The sequence below is a fragment of the Phacochoerus africanus genome, chromosome 6 (assembly GCF_016906955.1).
Source record: "Phacochoerus africanus isolate WHEZ1 chromosome 6, ROS_Pafr_v1, whole genome shotgun sequence".
Classification (NCBI taxonomy): domain Eukaryota; kingdom Metazoa; phylum Chordata; class Mammalia; order Artiodactyla; family Suidae; genus Phacochoerus; species Phacochoerus africanus.
The window spans coordinates 90,796,451-90,818,364 of NC_062549.1; the positions used below are offsets into that span (position 1 = coordinate 90,796,451).

The window sequence follows — 21,914 nt, forward strand, 5'->3', positions numbered from 1 at the left end:
GATATAGCCAATACTAACATGGCACCGGTGGGAGATCTTTCCCATTGGTTGGTGAGGGCCCAAGATGTAAAAAAGGCCTCACTCTTTAACCATCTTTCTGAGGCAGTCTGCCTGGCCTGGCTTTCATGCTGTGTCCACTAACATGTTTTCATTAGAGTTTTAGCACCAAGCTGCTACATTGTAAAGTAATGCTGGTGGCTGCCACCTGGGGAGATTTTACAGGAGCAATAGTGGGAGAGAGCAAGCCACTGCTCTTGCCTCCCCTACCCCGCTCCCCTGCAACATTTTCATCTTAGGTTGTGGCAAAAAGCACCCAGACATTTATACTGGGAAGAACCTTCTAGCAGTCAAAGTCCCTGAAGATGGAATGCGTTACTACAAGGGGCAGTGTGCTTCCTGGTCCAGGATGTGGTCAGATGGGTCTGGGTGACCACCGGGAGGGGGGATGTGGCAGGGATACTGGTGAGATGCTGGAGTTCCCATAATTGGGAATCAGGTGCCTGGTGCGCCCTTTGAGTGGCAGGAGTTCAGACTGGGGTGAGATCAGCCTGCTGCTTTCAGGGAAGGCTTCCATGGGAGCACCTGGACAGGCTGAAGACTGCTCAAGCCTAGTGGGGAAGGTGTCACAACCCCGTGTCCCCAAGGTGACACCAAGCTGAGGAGGTGGAGAGCTCTGTGGGGTAGATATGCAAGAGTCCTTTTGCCTGAGGTTGAAGACTCCAAGGGGGTGGATGGGATGGAGGGAGTCTTTGTGGGGGCTGAATCCTGCTCTGCCCTGACCTAGACAGGAAGTCTCCAGCAGGTCACTTCACCTCCTGGAGCCTCAGTTTTTTTCATTAGTCCAGCAGAGCTACACCTACTTCATAGTCTTTCTGTACAGGTTACGTAAGAGTCATAAAGCATGTAGTTCGAAATCTGGCACCCGGCGGGGGTTCACTAAGTGATCATTTATTTCATTCCTCCTCTCTCAGTCTCCTGTGCCAGGATCTTTCTCTCTCATTTCTCCCCTCCGGCCCCTTTCTCTGGGTGGTTTGCGCTGGGAGCTGCAGCGGGAGCTGACTTGGCAAGCTCGGGCTGGGAGCTGGGAGCGCAGCCTTCCCCTCTGCACTCCGTGGGAGGCGCTTGGGCAAGATTTGGGAGCTCGCCAGAGCAGACAGGTATTTCCAGTTCGGCCAGAAAAGAAAAGTATGAAGGTGGGGATGGGGATGGGGATGGGGGAGGAGACCAGAGGAGCGGGGAGGATCCCCTGGGAGGAGGGCGGGGAGTCCTGCTCCCCGCTTGCTGTTCCTGCCCCCAGGCTCAGATTTCAACCCTAGATGCCGCATCTGCGGTTACGCCCGTTAGCGGAGAGGAGAGGGTCCAACGGTGACTTCCACGGGAAGGGAGTGTGCAAGGGGCCAGCTGAGGTTCAGCGCCTGCGACCCCTGGAGCGCGGGCCCTGACAGGCTTAGGAGCCCCTCAAGCTTGCGGCGGGAAGCTGCCGACCGGTCTTGCCACGCTCGGTGGTATCGAGCTCCACCAGGGGGCAACCCGAGCCCACGTGCCACCGAGTCCTGCCCTCGCGAAACTACAACTCCCAGGCCGCTCGGGGGTCGCGCCCGCCTCAGCTTGTCTTCTGCTCGCTCCAATTGGCCGCCGCGGGAGGGGGATTGACGGTCTCCAGGGCGACGGGAGGCGCTCGGGGCATCCGAGGCGGGGAGGCGGGTCCGCCCCCTATTGTGTAGCTGGAAGAGTGGAGCCGAGCGGTGCGGAGCAGGTGAGGGCGGGGGCGTTCTGGGGGGCAATTGAATGGGGGTGCCGGCGGGGGGATGGAGAACAGTTAGGGAGTTATAAGGGTCAGGAGAAAGCGGGGGACCCGTGGCGAGAAGTGGAATTCTTTTGGGGAGCAGAACTAGGGGAGTCCTGGGGAGCGAAGTGGAATTCTTGGTGGGTGGGTCGAGGCTCCGGGGGAACAGGAGGAGTTCGGGACGTAATGCGTGTGTGTAGCTGGGAGGGTGATTCTTGGTGGGTTCCAAAAGCAGGGAGAAGTTCCAGGGGTCCGGAGAAGGCGAGGGGGAAGGGAATTGGGGGCAGGGTATCAGAAGTGTATTGTGGGCTGAGGCAGGAGAATTCTGGGGAGGGAAATTCTAAGGAGGAGAGGATGGGAGAAATGGGTGGGTGGCGATTCTGGAGTAGACGGGGAGTTCCTTGAAGAGCAGAGGACCTGGTGCAATTGGAGACCAGGTGTGAAAGGGGTGGGGGGAACTGTGAGAAGCAAGGATAACTGGAATAGGAGAATGAGAGAGTGCTGGGTGTGGAGAGGATCAGATGAGGACATGGTTAGGGCAGAAGATCTTAGAAAAGCAGAGGAATCCTGTGCAAACCTAGGTTACTAAGGTTTTCAGAAAACTGAGCCAGGAGGGAACTGGGGGTTCCTATACATTTGGCAGAAGACGTTTCCAGAAAGGATGGGTGAGCTGGATGGGGGCAGTGACAGCAAGGGGGGGTGTTTGTGGGGAGTTGTCAGGAGTTAGGTGCACAGGGCCATTAAGTAGAGGCAGAAGGATATTTTATAACCAGTCCCGAACTGTGAGGCCACCAAGAGTGGGGTGGAGGCCCACGGAGCAGAGTCCACTTGGATTTGCCAGGCTCAAGACAGCATCCACACCCCCAGCCCGCTGCCACTTTCCTAGATGCTCAGGGGCTGGGGCTGTCAAGAATTCTGGCTCTCATGCCCCAGGGCTCACTTTATACACCCTAGGGACTCAAAGGCTTTTTTGGCCTTTCAGGGACCATGCCCCCGGGGGTTGGGGAAGGGAGAGCTTGGCAAACCTTGGGCGGGGGAGGTAAGTGGGAGGTACTGGAATTGGCACTTGGGTCATGGTGTCTGGCAGAGAGGGAGGGCTGCCTGGCAGCATCGTGAAGAGGAAGCAGCACCAGCCGCCAGCCCTGGGACCTGCCCAGACCTGGAGGATGCTGTCTGGCCCCCCCCCTTCCTGCAATGTCTGACTCACAGCTCAAGCAGTATTGGGAGGCTGAGTGGAGAAAGATGTACAGGGTCTCCAGCTTGCAGGGGTTCCAGAAGCTGGGGAAATGAGGCAAGGATTTTGTCGGGGGCGGGGAGAGAAGCCCTGGGAGCCACTTTCTGGGGGTTTTCATCCAGGCTTTGCCCTCAGTGGGCTCTGTGCCCCCAAGCAAGGCTGTCTGAGATCTTCAGGGTCCTTATTTGTCACTGTGGGGCGGAGGCAATAATTCTGGTTCTACCTTGCTGTCTGCTACCTTGTTATTAGCATCAGAACTAAGCAAAGAGGAGGGGGAGGAGGCTGGGCCATGGGGGCTCTTTGTCCCCCATACTTTCCAGACAAGTCCTTTTCCAGGTATATAGGAACCTCAGTTCCCTCCTGGCTCAGCTTTCCAAGAGCCTTAGTAACCTGGGTATCCCCATAATTCCTCTGCTTTCTCTGAGATCTTTCAAACTCCTCTGCTCCCCACGTGTCCTCACCTGTCTGGTCTCCCCACCCAGCATGCCCTCACTCTCCTGGGACTCTCCCCCCACCCTCACCCCCTTATCTGCTCTCCTCTCTCCTTTCTCTTCCTTTGCTCACCTCCAGCTTTTCTCTAACCGTAGGGTTTGTTCTGGTTTCCAACATTGACCCACTCTGCGTGTTGCTTTGCATTTTGCCTCTAGATCTGATGGTGCTCCTGAGAACGGCTTCGGCAGGCGTTCTGTGAGCCAAGCCCTAACTGTCCGGAAGAGTGCAAGCAGATACCTGTTACCTGATCAAAAGGATTGACGCAGCTCACTGGGCTGTGGACGTCCCTGGGCCCCTCTATCTGGGCCTCTGTGGATAGGAGGGGCCAGGCGAGCAGGCAGCTGGGCTATGGTTTGGTGCCTCAGTCTGGCCATCCTCAGCCTCATCATCAGCCAGGGGGCTGACGGTGAGCTGGGCTCCAGAAATTCCTACTGGCCTTGGGGTGGGCGGTGGTCCCCCCGGGGTTCTCAGGGGAGGGGAGGGCTAGCACCCGTTCTACAGAAGTCAAGGATCCCCTTCATCACTTCACAAAGGCCTGGGGAGCCCCATAGAGCTAGAGAGGGTATCTCCCCTCCCAGCCCTGATTCTGGTCCCTTGCTGTGTCCTCATGCCACCTGTCCTGCCCTGCAGGTCGAGGGAAGCCTGAGGTGGTGTCAGTGGTGGGCCGGGCCGGGGAGAGTGCGGTGCTGGGCTGTGACCTTCTGCCCCCGGCTGGCCGGCCCCCTCTGCACGTGATCGAGTGGCTGCGCTTTGGCTTCCTGCTTCCCATCTTCATCCAGTTCGGCCTCTACTCTCCTCGCATTGACCCTGATTACGTGGGTAAGGCTTGTCCTCAGGTGGGAGGTTGGGAGGTATCCCCAACAAGGGTGGGCTGGATAGAGTGGGAACAAGGCCTCTTCTTGAAGTTCCTGTTGTAGCGCAGTGGAACGTATTTGACTAGTATCCGTGGGGATGCGGATTCGATCCCTGGCCTCACTCAGTGGGTCAGGGATCCAGCATTGCAGTGAGCTGTGGTGTAGGTGGCGGATGCGGCTCGGATCTTGAGTTGCTGTGGCTGTGGTGTAGGCCAGCAGTTGTAGCTCTGATTAGACCCCTAGTCTGGGAACTTCCATATACCGGGGGTGCGACCCCCCCCCAAAAAAGACCTCTTCTTAACTCCCTCATCCCTGCCCCAACCTCCTCTCCAGCAACACTACCTGGGCTGTGCTTAACAAGTATTGCTCTGCTCCCAAGCAGTGTTGATTCATTGAAGGATTCATTCATTTACACACACACACACACACACACACACACACACACACACACACACGTGCACCCAGTCTGTTTGGAATTCCACATGGTCTGCTCCAAAGGAGATCTCGTAGCCCTATTCCAGTGTCCGTCCTAATTCTCTAATCACTCTCATCATGAAACCTCCTAGACTCCATCCTGATCCTCCCTAGTTTCCCTGTGTGGCCTTCTCCTGCTCCCTGGCTCTGCCTTTGCTCATTCCTCTGCCCACCTCCTCTCCTCCTGTCTTAAATGCTAGCTTGGGGGGTTCTAGGTATCTAGGACATGGACTGATGGGTCAGTGGGGTGGGAGGGTCTGTGACCTGTCTGCTTCTCCACTGCTTCTGATTCTGAGTACAGCAAAGCCTGCGCACAGACAGGGTGGGCTGGGGAGGACCGGGCCCCCCCTGAAGATCAGCATACTGGTGGGGCTGGGCTGTGTTCCTGCTTCAGGCGGCTCCTGTTAGGTATGGATTTAAGATAGTGTATGGGCCTCCCTGGGGGCCTTCTCCTGTGCCCCAGCTGGCTGCCTCAAAAGGCTCCACTTCCTCCTAATCCCCTGATGGAGCCTTAATCTGAGCGGTTTAGTGCAGGTCTTGGAGGGCGGTGTATGGGAGGGCCTAGGGCTGGCTGGCCGGTCAGAGCATCTAGCTGCCTGCTCTTCAAGGGGAAACCCAGGAGAGGCCACCTGGGAGGACGTGGATGAGGGGGAGGGAGACCCCTTCCCTTTTCCCTCTTTAGTTTGAATCCTGGGAGAAGCCACAGGATTGGCCAAGCCCTCACCGCTGGGGCAGGCTGAGCAGAGAGGGGAGGAGGCTCAAGCAGGTGCTCAGAGGGAAGGGTTTATTTTCAAACTGGGGGCAGTTGTTGGCAAACAGCCTGATGCGAGTGTATGTGTCTGCACAGGCCCCGGGAGGACTGTTGAAAGTGGGGCCCCAATTAGGACGCGGAGAGACAACGGCTGTGCCCAGGAGCCCTCCCTGCCTCTGCCCGCCTGGGTAGGGAGGGGTTGGGCTGCGGGGCTGAGGCTTCGCAGGCACAGAACGTTGCCCGATTGAGGGCAAGGTAGGGGGAGGTGTCGGACAGAGGGGAGAATAGCTTTTCCTGGGACTCCCCCAGATAGATGGGCAGGTCTTCCCCCTCCTCGCCCTCTGTCCTGTCTTGAGGTCCTTCAGGCACATGAACCCTTGGTCAGTAGCAGCTTTGCCACCTAGAGGCATTCCTTCTGTCTCTGTGGTGTTCCTTTGAGCTGCAAGGGCTGTGAGCAGTAACCTCTGGGGCTTCCTTCCTACCTCGGTGAGCCCAGTCTGGCGCTCCTGGTCTGGCAGGGCTTCGTCTGGGGAGTCAGGGCCCTGGGGGGAGGCCCGTGCACCCATTAACCCTTTTACTGCCTCCCAGGGTGGAAGGGGCCTCTCTGTCTTTGTGTAGGGGACTCTGAACTGCAGTTGCTAGGCAACGGGAGGTGGAGGTTGCTAAGGACAATGCTGTCCTGTCATAAACCCTCTGGGCAAGCGAAGGGGAGATGGCCTGGGACTGTGTGTGAGGCCCAAGGCCTAGAATGTGGGAGGGAGCACAAGAGACTGTTTGGAGCTTCAGGGATTACAGTGAAGGGAAGGCTTCCCATCTTTGAGGGTTCTAGAATCCGTCTAGCAAAAGAGACTGAACGTATAGGCTAGCACAGAAGTCGTAAACAGCAGTATAAAAAAGGCAGGACTTAAATGCTAGGATGAAATTAGCCATTGTAGGTAAATGATCTAGCGCAGAGTCTGCACAGAGAGCCTGCATGGTTTGAAATGGTGACCAGGCCTTCAGAGGAGAGAGGTCTGCTTACCCTACACCAGCTTTCCTGGGGTGGATCTTAGACCAGCTCTTCTAACTTATGGGCCTGGCATTTGGTCTTTGACTTTTTTTTTGTCTTTTTGCCTTTTCTAGGGCTGCTCCCCTCGGCACATGGAGGTTCCCAGGCTAGGGGTCTAATCAGAGCTATAGCTACCAGCCTACGCCAGAGACCCAGCAATGCAGGATCCAAGCTGTGTCTGTAACCTACACCACAGCTCACAGCAATGCCAGAGCCTTAACCCACTGAACGAAGCCAGGGATCGAACCCGCAACCTCATGGTTCCTAGTCGGATTGTTAACCACTGAGCCACGATGGGAACTCCTGGTCTTTGACTTTTATGCTATATTTCTTGGGAGTTTCAAGATACCCCACAGAGCAGAAGGACAGGGTTTTCTCTCTGTCCTGAGTTGTATGATACAAATCAGTTATCTTGGGAGTTCCCCTGTGGCACAGTGGGTTAAGGATCATGCATTGTCACTGCTGTGGCGAGAGTTTGATCCCTGGCCTGGGGACTTCCACATGCCACGGGAGCAACCAAAAAACAAAACAAAACAAAAAAACAAACAAAAAAAATCAGGGCATTTCCACAGTGGCACAGGGGTTAAGAATCCAACTGCAGTGGCCTGGGTCAACTGCATGGCATGGGTTCAGTCCCTGGCCCGGGGACTTCCATATGCTGCAGGCGCTGCCAAAAAAAAAAAAAAAATCCATTCTCTCATCCTGCATTTATAACACCCCTGCTCCCTCTCATCTCCCCCACTACCTTTTATTCTTGCATACCCTCTGCAGAGTCACCTCTTCTGGGAAGCCTTCTGTACTCCTCTTGCTTCTTCATCTCTAGGGATATCTGAACACAGTTAGTGCCATTTTTTTGAACTTCTGTATGTATGTGAACTTGCACATGCATGTGAGTGTGGGTTCCCTGCCTTCTAAGAGCTTTCAAGAGCGGAAACCCTGTCTCCTTCCTTCCTCTACATACCCCTGTATGCGGGGACATCTGAAGACCATCAGGCTCTGGCTCTGCAGGTGGAGAGTGAGTTTCCAGGAGGGAGGCCCAGGACCCAAGAGGACACAGGAGTGCCTGCTTCTGGCCATCTTCCTGTTCTTCTATAACACTACAGGTCTAGCAGTCCAGATCTCCCAGAGAAGTTAGGACAGGACATAGGGTGTGTTTTATCGGATGGTCTGATCAACAGATATTTGGAGCTGTTACCCATGGGCTACTCACATCCCCGAGTGAGAATATACTGACGGCGCTCAGTGATGATTGGCTGAGCATCATCTGACCCTCACACAGTGTGCAACGAAGAGTACAGTGCATCATAGAAAGAAGACCCGGTGGTATCCCTGACCAGCCATGTGATTCCAGAAAGAGGCTTAACATCATCAGTTCCTCCCTCTATAATGGAATTCTTGGGAGGATTAAATAGGATGACAGTGCCTCATGTTACATGGCCCGTATCCAAAACTCAGCCCCCTCCACCTTCTTCCTTCTTCGTAGAACTTGAAGATCACCCTAATGAAAAAAGTTACATTGGGGCTTAGAAGAGGTTGCACTGGGGACTGTGGGGTTCCACGGCCAGGCAGGTTAGGGTTACGGAGGAATCCCACTGGGGGGTGGAAGGGTGCGGTTATGTTCAATATTTATGGCAAGACCCAGGCTTATCTTCTAGGTGGGGACTGAAACACCTAGCCCTTTAAGCAGCTCCACCCTTTCTAGAGAATCGGAACCCCTGGACTCACTCTTGGAAGGAAAAAAAGTTCCTTGCCTAAGATCACGAAGCCTGATGCTGAGCCTCGCCTTCCCTGATGGCTTCAGGGGCACCACAGCTTCGACTGTTTCAGAAAGGTCACCCTTGAGGCAGAAAGGAAGCAGATTAGAAGGGGCAAGTACACAACAGCCTCAGACTGTCTCGTCTAAGGAAGGGCTAAGTAGGGGCACCGTCTGGTTGCATTTGTTTTGCGTAACCCAAAAGATTTAGAAAATGTTATTTGTCCCCATCAGAGGTCAAGATGAGATGGGCAGCTGATGAACGTGGAGGGCGGGAGGCTGGAGGCGTGGAGACCTCTTAGTGGGCTGTTTGGAGGAACCCTGGTGGTGAGAGGTGCTATGGGACTAAACTAAAGTGAAGGTGATAGAGATGGAAACTGTTTAAGAGGTAGAATCTGAAAGGTTTACTGAATGAGCAGATGAGGGGGTGGTAGAGAACAGTCTGGGTGACATGCATGGTGGAGCTATTCACTGATTCGGGGGAGAAGAGGGACAGGGTGTGAGGTCCGGTGAGGGATGGGGCCAAGGTTGAATGCAGGCTGCTGATTTCAAGTCTTGAGTTCAATCATTTGTTTAAATTTCTTTTTTTTTTTTTTTTTTTTTAGAGCCGCACCTGTGGCATTTGGAGGTTCCCAGGCTAGGGATCTAATCGGAGCTACAGCTGCCAGCCTGTGCCACCGCCACGTGGGATCTGAACCGCATCGCGACCTACACCACAGCTCACAGCAATGCCAAATCCTTAACCGGCTGAACGAGGCCAGGGATCAAACCCACAGCCTCATGGTTCCTAGTCAGATTCGTTTCCGCTGCGCTAGGACGGGAACTCCTGGTTAACCATTTTTATTTGAGCACCTGCTGATGCCAGGCACCGTGCTGCCTACCTTCTACCCACCCTGCCCAGATTTTTTCTTGATCTCATTTTATATTGAGAGGTTAGCCGTCTAAGCAAAGGAGTAGCTGGCAGAGCAGGACACTAGATCTCTCTGGCTTCCTAGCCTGTGCCTTTCTCACTCAGCTGCACTGCCAGGGACCCCAGGAAGCGCCAGCAGCAGAGGGTGCTAAGAGTGGGAGGGTGGTGTCGGTTGGGGCTGGGTGCTTTGTGGAGTTCTCTGTCATCTGTCAGCGGGGGCCAGGATGCCCTGAGGCGTGAGGGGACGGGGTGAGGAGGCTGCTGACCTTGCTGCCTGGCTGGGCTGGACTCTGGCCACCCTAAGGCGCTTAGGCCTCTGATAATAGCCCTGGCGGATTAGGGGCTTTGGTTGGCGAGGTCTGGATCCCTGCTGGGGCCTCAAACACTGCTGTAGTTTCTGGGGACAGAGTCCTCTGGCAGGAGTACTCCCGGGAGCCCCCTTACAAAGACAGCTCCAGGATGGGCAGATTCGATACCAACTGAGGAGACTAAGTGAGGGCTCTTCAGTCCCCCGCCCGTGCCTCCCCCCCAGTGCTGGGAGGCAGGTGCAGTTCAGTGGAGGGTCTTGTTCCCCTGCTGCCACTCTGGGTTTCTCTTTAAGCTGGGTCCCAGCTGCCGAGAGACGGGAGCAATCAGAGGGGCTGAAGGGAGGAATCTGCCCTCAGTGACCCCAACCCCATCTGTGCCTCTCCCGCCCCCACTTGGTGAGGGTAACCGGGAGAGACTGAGCCTGCTCTTGAGCTCTGAGAGTGACCAGTGTGACTGGGGCCTGGGGCGTCTCGCGGGCTCCTTTCGACACCCTTGATTCAAGGCTCCTCCCCCAGGGCGGGTCCGGCTCCAGAAGGGGGCGTCTCTCCAGATCGAGGGCCTCCGGGCTGAAGACCAGGGCTGGTACGAGTGCCGCGTCCTCTTCCTGGACCAGCACAGCCCCGAGGAGGACTCTGCCAACGGCTCCTGGGTGCATCTCACGGTCAACTGTACGGAGCTGGGAGCTGGGAGCAGGCGGTGGAGAAGGAAGGGGAGGGCAGTCCCGAAGCCCCACCCAGGCTGATGCCCCTTGTCTGCTGGCTCCCTTACCCCTCTCACCCCAACTCCTGCTCTTTCATTTCTTATAATGTAAATCCAATCAGCCTGCTCGGCTCTGCATTAGGAACTTCCTCTTCTCTCTTCCCTACAACCCCCTCCCAGGCCAGGAGCCAGTAATGAGTTATTGAGCCCTGAGTGAAACATAGCTCACATATATACACTTTATTTCTCAAAACATGTTTTGACCTGGTCCCTCATGAATTCTTGACATTAAGAAGGAAGGAGGTCATATTATTCCCATTTCGTAGGCGAGGGTGCTGGGAGACTGGGACGTGCCACTGATTCGTGGCAGAGAAGAGCCTAGAACCCAGGCCTCCTGACTCCCAGGACAGTGCACTCCCAGAGGGCACCCAGCTGTGCTCAGCTCCCTTGTCAACTCTACAGGCCAATGCGGGCATGGGTTGGTGCAATCCTCACTGGGCCCTGGGTGCAGCAGACAGGGTGGCTCTGGGCTGGATTCCATGAAGCTGGGCAGCTGATGGGCTGCAGCCTTGATCTGTCTCAGGGCTGCAGCCTTGATCTGTCTCTCAGGTTTCTCTTTAAGCTGGGTCCCAAGCAGCCCCTCATGCCTCAAGCAGCCCCTGATGCTTCTCTCCTTGCAGCGCCCCCTCAATTCCTAGAGACGCCTCCCCAGGTGCTGGAAGTGCGGGAACTGGAGCCTGTGACCTTGCGTTGTGTGGCCCGAGGCAGCCCCCAGCCTCGTGTGACTTGGAAGCTCCGAGGACGGGACCTCGGCCAGGGCCAGAGTCAGGTGCAAGTGAGTTCTGGGACTGGACAGGGTGGGCCAGACAGAGTGTAGGGCAGGTGGTGGCCTGGGAGTGGGGCTGGGGGACAAAGGGGCCCCTGAGATGACCAGAGGAGGGGCTTGGCACTGGCTTTCCTGAGCCTGGCATGCTGCCTCCCTCTGCTGGCCGGCCTTGGAAGTGCAGGGTCTGAGGCCCGTGGTGGGTCCTTCCTCTCTGACCCCTACTCTAGGTGCAGAACGGGACGCTGCGAATCTGGCGAGTGGAGCGAGGCAGCTCCGGGGTCTACACCTGCCAAGCCTCCAGCACTGAGGGCAGCGCCATCCACGCCACCCAGCTGCTGGTGCTAGGTGCTGTCTTAGGGGAGAGCTGGGGAAATGGGACACCCATATGAGATGACTGTGACCTGTGGCTGGGAGTGCACACAGCAGGAAAGGAGGCTTGTGCCTGAGACAGGGGCCCGTGGAGAGGGAGGGAACTCCCAACACAAGCTGTTCCTCTAAAACCAGCATTGTGCCTTGTAAAAGGGTCAGTGAACGGACAAAGAGATATTTAGTGCCAGGAGTGTGGCATAGTGGGGAGGGCATGGGGGCTGTGTTGACCGCCTTGGACACCCCCCCCCAATTTCCTCATCTATACAAAGAGGTTCCTATCTACCTCTTGGGATTGTTACAAGAATTAGGTTCAGCCGAGCACAGTAATTCCTGGCCAAACCCTTCCTTTTAGAAGGAAAGCAGAGAAACAGGCTGTGCTTCAGGCAGCCTGTGGTCTATATGGGGAAATAAGGTACAGCGATGAGCCATTGCTCCCCTGGGTGCTGTGGAAAGGTAGTGCCCCGCAGTGCTTCAGGGTGAAGACTGGCGCCGGCAAGGCTTGCACATGAATCTTGCCTTCCCCACTGATCTCAGGTAAGTCATGTCACAATCTCTACCTCTGAGCCTTCACTTCTTCACCTGTGAAGTGGAGACAATAATTCTTACCACAAAAGGCTCTTGTGAGGATTAAATGAGATGACGCAGGTAAGGTGCATCTGAGGGCTGGTAGGTGTTCTATACGCCGGCTCGTATCATTACCTCTTACTGACCACTCATGCTGTTGGAGCCAGAGAGGGAGATAGCAAGGGAGCTGCAGGTGCTATAGAGATAGTTTGGCAGGGGTTCCGTGGCCTGGCCAGGCTCTCAGGGAAGAGCATTCTTTTTTTTGTTTGTTTTGGTTTGGTTTTCGGGGGGGGGGGGGCTGCACATGTGGCATATAGAGGTTCCCAGGCTAGGGGTCTGTGACCTACACCACAGTTCATGGCAACACCAGATCCTTAACCCACTGAGGAGGCCAGGGATTGAACCTGCATCCTCATGGATACTAGTCAGGTTTGTGTCTGCTGAGCCATAGTAGGAACTTCATGCAAGCGCATTCGTGACTTTGGGTTCAGAGAACATAGGTGTGCAGATGGGGGTGAGCCTGGCATGGGGCGTGGTGAGCTGCCCTTACTGACCTGAAAGAGTCCACAAGGGTTGATCTCTGAAAAGATGGTTGGCCAGGCGGGGCTCACAAAGGCCCATAGGACTGAGTCAAGAAGTTTGAGCCTAATGTGCTAGGAGCCAGGACATGCTGTGGGGTCTTGAGCAGAAGTGTTCTATGGCCAAGGAGAGGGGGCATTTCTGTATGAATGGCCATCAGAGTGGCAGAGATGGGGGAACCTGGAGTTAGAGATTGCTGTAGCATCTTGGGGTAAGATATTGGGTACCCAAATTAAGGTAGAGGACAGAGGTGATTTAAGATGTGACAGATGGAGTTCCCATCAGGGTGCAGAGAAAACGAATGGACTAGGAACCATGAGGTTGCAGATTTGATCCCTGGCCTTGCTCAGTGGGTTAAGGATCTGGCGTTGTTGTGAGCCGTGGTGTGGGTTGCAGATGCAGCTAGAATCCTGCATTGCTGTGGCTGTGGCATAGGCCAGCAATAGTAGCTCCTATTCGACCCCTGGCCTGGGAACCTCCATGTGCTGTGAGTGAGGCCCTAAAATAACGGGTGTAAATGTATAAAGGGTGAGCAAAGGGTTAAAACATAGATTGCCCCTCCCCAACACACACACACACGCACATGCACACCCCATATGAGAAACTGGGTGAATGGGACTGTCCCTGGTAGGAAGGGGAACTGGCCGGGAGAAAGAAGGAACTTGTGTTAAATAAAAGTTTTAGGACCTGTTTCCATCCCCGGGGTCCTGTATCAGCCAGCCCTGTGTTCCAGAGCGCAGACCTGGGAAGAACTGTAGAAGTGACTTCAGAGTTCCTGGAAGCCTGGGTCGAGGCCCTCTTTCCCCTTGTGCACCCCCCTCACAGGACCCCCAGTCATCGTGGTGCCCCCCAAGAACAGCACGGTCAATGCCTCCCAGGATGTTTTGCTGGCCTGCCGGGCCGAGGCGTACCCCGCCAACCTCACCTACAGCTGGTTCCAGGACAGCATCAATGTCTTCCACATTAGGTGGGGCTCGGGGTGGGCTGGGGGTGGGGAACTGGTGGGCAGTCTGAGGAGGCCCTTGGCTGAGCGAGGCCTGGACCCCTCCCCACACGTGTCATCTTGCAGCCGCCTGCAGCCCCGAGTGCGGATCCTGGTGGATGGCAGCTTGCAGCTGCAGGCTGCCCAGCCTGACGACGCTGGCCGCTACACGTGTGTGCCCAGCAATGGCCTCCCGCGCTCGCCCTCAGCCTCTGCCTACCTCACTGTGCTCTGTGAGTCTGACTCCAGCTCCTTCCCCAGGCTGCCTCCCTCCCCTGTGCCAGGCCAAGCTCCTCCCCCACAACTTACCACTGCCTCCCCCTCCCCCAGACCCAGCCCAGGTGACTTCGATGCCTCCTGAGACGCCCCTGCCCGTGGGCATGCGGGGGGTGATCCGGTGCCCAGTTCGAGCCAACCCCCCACTGCTCTTTGTCAGCTGGACCAAGGATGGGCAGGCCTTGCAGCTGGACAAGGTACAGGCCGCAGGGCAGAGAGGGCTTAGCTTGGTGTGGTATATTCCAGTCAGGCCAGCTCGGGTGGTGTGTGATCAGTTTAATTCAATTCAGTGGCGAGCAGAGGGACATCCATGCCTAGAGGCGGCGGGACAGCCACACCGACACCCTGCTGGAAGGGAGGGATCGAGCGTCTTCCTCTTAGGGCTGGTTGAGACAAATCAGCAGCAGCTTCTGAGACTGGTGTTGGGCCTTGAAGGGCGGGGAGACTTTCCATGCTGAAAACCAGGGCCCAGAGGCAGGAAACAGTATGGTGCCTTCATGGCATAATGAGTCGTCGTTGTCCAGTTGGGTGGGAGCTCCAGTGCCTGTGGGGATGTGAATGGTGCAGAGACATCTGGAAAGATGGGTTGGGACCAAAAGGAAGAACTATGGGTGGCAAGTTTATATGACCTCATTCCAGAGTGATTGAGATCTTTTGTTTGTCTGCAAAGACCATAAATTCCTTGTGGGCTAGTATTGCATCTTTCAATCCTAGCGTCCTCAGGGCTTCTGCTATTATAGTAGTTAGTACTCAATAAATTTTTGTTGGAGGTTTAAAAAAAAAAATCCAAAGGCATTCGAAGCCAGCAAAGTCGCTTGAGCTGTGAGCAGCTGAGTTTGTCAGAAGGAATGGAGGGGGAGTTCCCATCGTGGCTCAGTGGTTAACAAATCCGACTAGGAACCATGAGGTTGCAGGTTTGATCCCTGGCCTCGCTTAGTGGGTCAAAGATCCGGCGTTGCCATGAGCTGTGGTGTAGGTTGCAGATGTGGCTCGGATCCTGAGTTGCTGTGGCGCTGCGTAGGCCAGTGGCTACAGCTCCGATTAGACCCCTAGCCTGGGAACTCCACATGCCGCAGGAGTGGCCCAAGAAAGGCAAAAAGACATTAAAAAAAAAGAAGAAGAAGAAAGGGAATGGAGGGAAAGAGAGTGGACACGTGGTGGGGGGGGGGGGCAGAGGCTGCTGAAATGAGAGTGCAGGTGGGAGGTTACGAGGCCAGTGTTAGAGAGGAGGGCATGAAGACAGACAAGACAAAAGGCCTTCCCAGGAGGACAGATGTGGGGCGTGAGAGAAAGGGAGGAGTCAGATGTTAGCCTTTGACCCAGAACTAGGGAATCCTGGCAGGAGAGCGGGTTTGAGGTGGAAGATGGGGATTGTAAGGGATGTAGTGGAGGAGTGCTGGGAAAATGTCTGGGTGAGATCCCAGCAGGCAGGGAGATCCACATGGCTCAACTCCAGGGGGCGCTGTTCACCCTGGCTTCCCTGTGCATGGCTTCCCTGGAGTCTGCCATCCTGGTCTTCCTACCAGTTGGTAGTGGCCCCTCTGACTGAAACAGAGAGGAAGGATCAGGAATTCCTGGCGTGGCTCAGCAGTAACAAATCCGACTAGGAACCATGAGGTTGCAGGTTCGATGGCCTCCCTCAGTGGGTTAAGGATCTGGTGTTGCCATGAGCTGTGGTGTAGGTTGCAGACACAGCTCTGATCCTGAGTTGCTGTGGTTGTGGTGTAAGCCGGCAGCTGCAGCTCCAATTTGACCTCTAGTCTAGGAATTTTCATTTGCCACAGGTGCGGTCCTAAAGTAGCAAAATAAAGGGGGGGGGGAGAAAAGATAAAGTTGAGAGAGGTCCAGCCCAGCGGTGGGGTTGTGTGTCCTCTGCATGGATGTGGCTCCCTCCCGCGCACTGCTTCTCTCCATGTCCATCTGGCCTCTGCTGAGTTTCTCCCTCTGGTTGTTGTCTCTTACCTCCAGTTCCCTGGCTGGTCCCAGGGCCCAGAAGGCTCCCTGATCATTGCGCTGGGGAACGAGGATGCACTGGGAGAATACTCCTGCACCCCCTACAACAGTCTTGGCACCGCAGGGCCCTCCCCGGTGACCCGTGTGCTGCTCAAGGTGAGGCTCAGGGTGGGCCAGCAGTGGCAGCGGATCTGGTGGCTGAAGGTGGGAGCCAGGGGGCCAACACCGTGGCTGATGGAGGCGGGGGGACCAACACAGCGTGGGGAGGGGTGACTTCCAAGTCTGTGTTTTCCACGGTGGCCGCAGCAGCAGCTGTCACACACCATCACGGAGGTTTTCACAGGGATGGTTCATAACAACACGTCCACACAGTAAGATACGCTGCCCGCCCCTACCTTCACCTGAACCAGGCTGCCTCCCTCTGGAGGGAAGAGAGTGGGCAGCAAAGGGGAGGGTGAAGGGTGTTCTGTAGAGGTTTGTACACTTCTAGAGAGGCCCCCTGAGAGATGGGGACCGATATGGTGTGACAGGGGACCCCAGAGATGGAGAGAGATGACCTTTAGACAGCAGTGTGAGAGAGCCCCCTCCCAATGCCAGATGTGGCTTGCAGGCTCCCCCAGCTTTTCTAGAACGGCCCAAGGAAGAGTACTTCCAGGAAGTAGGGCGGGAGCTCCTCATCCCCTGCTCTGCCCGAGGAGACCCTTCTCCTACCATCTCTTGGGCCAAGGTAAGGCTCCCTGTAGCCACGCCTGCTGCAGCCCTACTTCTCCTTGGTTCTGTGGGAGGGAGGGGGTGGGAGGAGGGGGCTGACAGAGGCACGTTGGGAGGAAACTGGAGCTGCTGGGAGAGATGAGTGGCGCCCGTGGTGAGGGGTGGCTGCGTGTGTCCTCAGGGCTGACCAGTGGTTCTGTAGGTGGGCCGGGGGCTGCAGGGCCAGGCGCAGATGGACAGCAACAGTAGCCTTATCCTGCGACCACTGACCAAGGAGGCCCATGGGCGCTGGGAGTGCACAGCCAGCAATGGCGTGGCCCGAGTGGCCACCTCCACAAACGTCTACGTGCTGGGTTAGTGGCTATAGAGCCAGCTGGAGGCAACTGTGGGGGACAGGAGACAGGGGAATGACTCATTTTTGGAGGCCCGGATGGGGATTTTGGGTGGGGAGCCCCTGGGATGATGGGTGGAGGGCAGAAGCCCTGGGCTTCCCCTTAGCTCCCCCTTAGCTCTTCACTGTCCCCTCCAGGCCCTGACCATCTCCTCTCCGTTCCCCCCACCCAGGCACCAGCCCCCATGTTGTCACCAATGTGTCCGTGGTGCCTTTGCCCAAGGGTGCCAATGTCTCCTGGGAGCCTGGCTTTGATGGGGGCTATCTGCAGAGGTTCAGTGTCTGGTACACCCCACTGTGAGTGACCTGCCCCTGCTCGTCCTCTCCCCCTCAACCCTGATTCTGTCTGACACCCTGCCCTTTCTCCCACCCCTCCAGCCCAGTCCTGCCCTAATTCTGGTGCCCAGTTTCCAGAGAATCTCATGTGTTCAGGACCCCAGGTCTTGAGACCCTGGTTGTTTAGGGGCGGGGGGGGGCGCAAGAGGTCAGCTCTCTGGATTCCAACCTTCCTGCTCTTCCTAGTTCATGAGCCCCCCCCGCCTCCCGTGTTCTCCTGTCCTCCAGGGCAAAGCGTCCTGACCGAGCCCACCACGACTGGGTGTCCCTGGCAGTGCCTGTGGGGGCTGCCCACCTCCTAGTGCCAGGGCTACAGCCCCACACCCAGTACCAGTTCAGTGTCTTAGCTCAGAACAAGCTGGGCAGTGGGCCCTTCAGCGAGATCGTCTTGTCTGCCCCCGAAGGTGAGAGACCTCTTACCCAGAGCAGCAGACAAAGATGGGGAAGGGCCAGAGGGCAAGCCCAGACATGGGAGAACCTGGTTGGGAGGGGGCAGAGGTCCTGGGCAGCCTGGGGGCTGGAGGAATGTATAGGGGATACTCCAGGCTTGTCCATCAGGGTTCTGGGAGAACAGTCGGGGGGATGTGGAAGGCCAGGGGAGCATGGGAGGGCCACTGGAAATCTGTTCTTTATGTGTCTCTTTGTCCCATTCAGGGCTTCCTACCACACCAGCTGCCCCCAGCCCTCCCCCGACAGAGATGCCACCTCCCTTGTCCCCTCCGCGGGGTCTGGTGGCAGTGAGGACACCCCGGGGGGTACTACTGCATTGGGATCCCCCGGAACTGCTCCCTAAGAGACTGGATGGCTATGTCCTGGAGGGACGGCAAGGCTCCCAAGGCTGGGAGGTGCTGGATCGGGCTGTGGCAGGCACGGAAATGCAGCTGCTGGTGCCAGGACTTATCAAGGTAGGTGTGGGAGGCGGACACAGGGAGGGTCCAGCCCCCTGCCGCCCCCTGCTCCACTCCCCAAACTGATCTCACCCTGATTTGACCGTCCTCCTCTCCGGCTTTGTCCTTCACCCTCACCTTCCAACTGCAAAGTCTTTCTGAACGGGGTTGGGGTGAGCAGTGCTGAGCCCTGACCTGTTTCCTGGACCCCTACCCTCAGGATGTTCTCTACGAGTTCCGCCTAGTGGCCGTCGCCGGGAACTATGTCAGTGATCCCAGCAACACGGCTAACGTCTCCACTTCCGGTGAGACCCTGGCAGGAGGGCAGAGCCCTGGGGATTGGGGGGGGGCTCGGAGCCCACCAAATCATGGATACCGAGCCTCCCTCGTGGCCCCTTGCCCAGGCCTAGAGGTCTACCCCTCGCGCACACAGCTGCCAGGCCTCCTGCCGCAGCCTGTGCTTGCCGGCGTGGTGGGCGGGGTCTGCTTCCTGGGCGTGGCTGTCCTCGTGAGCATCTTGGCCGCCTGCCTCATGAACCGGCGCAGGGCTGCGCGACGCCGCCGCAAACGCCTACGCCAAGGTAGGCCACCTGGGGCCCCGCCCACAGAAGGGCCCCGCCCCTCCACCAGCCCCTCCCTTCTGCGTGGGCCAGGTGTGTTTCCCCAACTCTTGGCCCTGCTTCCTGACTGGTGTTCACTGGTCTTCCCAGCCGGATGGGGTTGGGTGAGACGGTTTGCACCGTGGGGTCTGGTGGGGCTTGGGTTACTGTCACCTCTGATTTTCCCGCCCTTACAGATCCACCTCTTATCTTCTCTTCCACGGGGAAGTCAGCGCCACAGTAAGTCCTTCCACTGCCTTGGCTTCCTTCTGCCATCTCCCTGCGAGCACCAGGGTTCTCTGCTTCCTTTTCTGAACCCTTGGGAGGGGTGGGAGAAGTGGAATAGAAGTGAGAGGGAGGTGAGGATGGAGGTGCAGAGGCCCCGGCCTGGGGGCTGGTCCAGTGTTGCCTGTGCCTTCCCTCCGCCCCTCCACCATGTGGGTCCTTTTCTCCCTTGCTCTCCCTAGCTCTGCTCTGTTCTGCATCAAACCTCTCAAGGCCTGACGCTGGTTCCTGGGAGGGGGACTGGCCCCCTATCACCGACCCTGCTCTCCTGTCCTTCCCCAGCTCTGCTCCGGGCTCGGGCAGTCCTGACAGCGTGGCGAAGCTGAAGCTCCAGGGTTCCCCAGTCCCCAGCCTGCGCCAGAGTCTGCTCTGGGGGGAGACTGCTGGACCCCCCAGCCCCCCTCCGGATCCTCCACCTAGCCGGGGGCCCTTACCCCTGGAGCCCATTTGCCGGGGACCGGATGGGCGCTTTGTGATGGGACCAAACGTGGGGAGCCCCCAAGAAAGATTGGGCTCTGAGCAGGCCGAGCCTCGGACCCCAGCCCGGCGCCAGGCTAGGTCCTATGATTGCAGCAGCAGCAGCCCCAGCGGGATGCCACAGCCCCTCTGCATTGCAGATATCAGCCCTGTGGGACCCCCTCCCGCAGCCCCACCCAGTCCCTTGCCAGGGCCAGGACCCCTGCTTCAGTACCTGAGCCTCCCCTTCTTCCGGGAGATGAATGTAGATGGGGACTGGCCCCCCTTGGAGGAGCCCAGGCCTATTCCACCCCCAGATTACATGGATACCCGGCCCTGTGCCCCCTCAACTCTCCTCCGCCCCCTGGACTCCCCTTCTGAGTCCCCCAGGGTCGTGCTTCCTGGGGCCATGGTTGGGGTCGGGGCTGCCCCAGAGCCCCCATACACAGCACTGGCTGACTGGACACTGAGGGAACGGCTGCTGCCAAGCCTTCTCCCTGCCGCCCCTCGGGGCAGCCTCACTAGCCAGAGCAGTGGGCGGGGCAGCGCCTCGTTCCTTCGGCCCCCCTCCACGGCCCCCTCTGCAGGAGGCAGCTACCTCAGCCCCGCTTCAGGAGACACCAGCAGCTGGGCCAGTGGCCCTGAGAGGTGGCCCCGAAGGGAGCATGTGGTGACAGTCAGCAAGAGGTGAGGGTAGTCCTGCAAAACTCTGCCCTATCCAGACTCTCCCCACCCCTCTCCTATGCCCTCTGCCTTCTCTCCATTGGCACTTGGGACCAGGAGAGCTTATCTCCTTTTGGAAGCTTTTGCTGAGGTTCAGGGAGCTTCAGAGGAAACCCGTGGTCCAGCTTCAACTTGGGGTCCACGGGTTCAGGCTTTTCTGGCTCCCCTCTCTTTCTCCACCCACACCACCCATTTCCCCCTTTTGGCAGGAGGAACACATCTGTGGATGAGAACTATGAATGGGACTCAGAATTCCCAGGGGACATGGAACTGCTGGAGACTCTGCACCTGGGCTTGGCTGGCCCTCGATCCAGACTTGAAGCTGAGCCAGACCTAGGTGTGGGAGCCCTCCAGGAAGGTGGGCACTCCCGGCCTCGCTGTCCCACGCCCGTAGCCTTAGAACCCAGTCTGTTCCCAGCTAGGCCCTGTGCCCCAGGCTCGCTCCTCTGCACTGGCAGGCCCTGGAGAGCTTCATGGTCCCGGTGAACCTCAAGACTTCACCCAGGGAAGCTGAAGACTTTCTCCTTTCGTTGTTCTGCCCTCTTGCAGGTGCAAAGACCTCAGAGGAGGGCTGCCTCCTAAACACCACCCATGGGCCTGGCCCTGAGGCCCGCTGTGCTGCTCTTCGGGAGGAATTCCTGGCCTTCCGCCGCCGCCGAGATGCTGCCAGGTCCCGGCTACCAGCCTATCGCCAGCCAATCTCCCACCCTGAACAGGCCACTCTGCTGTGAATGCCTCAGTGTGAGGCAGGGTGAAGGCACACAGACCCTGCAGAGGAGGCCCCCAGCAAGACCTAGCTCCAGCCTGGGACACTGCCCCTGCCCCTTTGGTGCCCAGGCACACATCCTGACCATAGGCTTGGTGTGGGGTGTATGTGCTGAGCCCCTGGAGCCTGGGGGACTGAAACAGGGATCTTAGGTCTCTGTGTGTGTGTGTGTGTGTGTGTGTGTGTGTGTGTGTGTGTGTGTGTGTGTGTGTGGTGTTTATGGTGTGGGTGAGGACTTTTTACAGGTGAATAAAGTCTGAAAAATGTTTCTGTGTGTCATCTGGTTTTGAATTTGAGAGAGAAGTAGGAAAATCCCTGAGCCCTTAAAAAGGACAGATACATTCAACATCCATTCAAAAAGCATTTATTGGAGTTCCCTGGTGGCCTAGTGGTAAGAATCATGCATTGTCATGGCTGTGGGTCACTGTGTGGCCTGGATTCAATCCCTGGCCTCGGAACTTCTGTATACTGAAGGCGCAGCCAAAAAAAAAAAAAGCATTTATTGAATGCCTAAAGAGGTCAGCTTCTGAAGACCAGCTTTGAGCTAGATACTGAAGTAGAAAGTACAAAAGTCATGTCTTTGCCCTCAGGGGAGTTCTTTCTAGTGGATGAAGCAGGCAAGCAAAGAAATAGTCACAGGAAGTTCCCGTCATGGCGCAGCAGAAATGAATCTGACTAGGAACCATGAGGTTGCGGGTTCGATCCCTCGCCTTGCTCAGTGGGTTAAGGATCTGGCCTTGCCGTGAGCTGTCATGTAAGTTGCAGACACAGCTCGGAACTGGCATTGCTGTGGCTCTGGCATAGGCCAGTGGCTACAGCTCCGATTAGATTCCTAGCCAGGGAATCTCCATATGCCGCAGGTACGGCCCTAAAAAGACAAAAAGGCAAAAAAAAAATAGTC

At 57.0% G+C, this 21,914-nt stretch overlaps 1 protein-coding gene across 3 annotated transcripts; it reads left to right on the forward strand.

The window, feature by feature from the left end:
• The first annotated feature begins 1,323 nt into the window (after nucleotides 1–1,323).
• Nucleotides 1,324–21,281, forward strand: IGSF9 (immunoglobulin superfamily member 9). Of its 3 annotated transcripts, none has more exons than XM_047784185.1 (21): nucleotides 1,324–1,756; nucleotides 3,668–3,918; nucleotides 4,143–4,331; nucleotides 10,127–10,279; nucleotides 10,991–11,145; nucleotides 11,364–11,481; nucleotides 13,474–13,615; nucleotides 13,718–13,863; nucleotides 13,961–14,103; nucleotides 15,875–16,015; nucleotides 16,470–16,586; nucleotides 16,773–16,923; nucleotides 17,135–17,258; nucleotides 17,526–17,701; nucleotides 17,952–18,202; nucleotides 18,405–18,489; nucleotides 18,589–18,765; nucleotides 18,981–19,023; nucleotides 19,351–20,211; nucleotides 20,457–20,584; nucleotides 20,797–21,281. In XM_047784185.1, exons 2-21 carry the CDS (start codon nucleotides 3,861–3,863, stop codon nucleotides 20,976–20,978), a joined length of 3,540 nt encoding a protein of 1,179 aa, XP_047640141.1. In that variant the 5' UTR covers nucleotides 1,324–1,756; nucleotides 3,668–3,860; the 3' UTR covers nucleotides 20,979–21,281. The 3 variants fall into 3 exon arrangements, with proteins under 3 accessions (XP_047640141.1, XP_047640140.1, XP_047640142.1); XM_047784184.1 differs by having other exon boundaries at nucleotides 1,325–1,756; nucleotides 20,457–20,605; XM_047784186.1 differs by lacking the exon at nucleotides 10,127–10,279 and having other exon boundaries at nucleotides 1,325–1,756; nucleotides 20,457–20,605.
• Nucleotides 21,282–21,914: the final 633 nt, after the last annotated feature.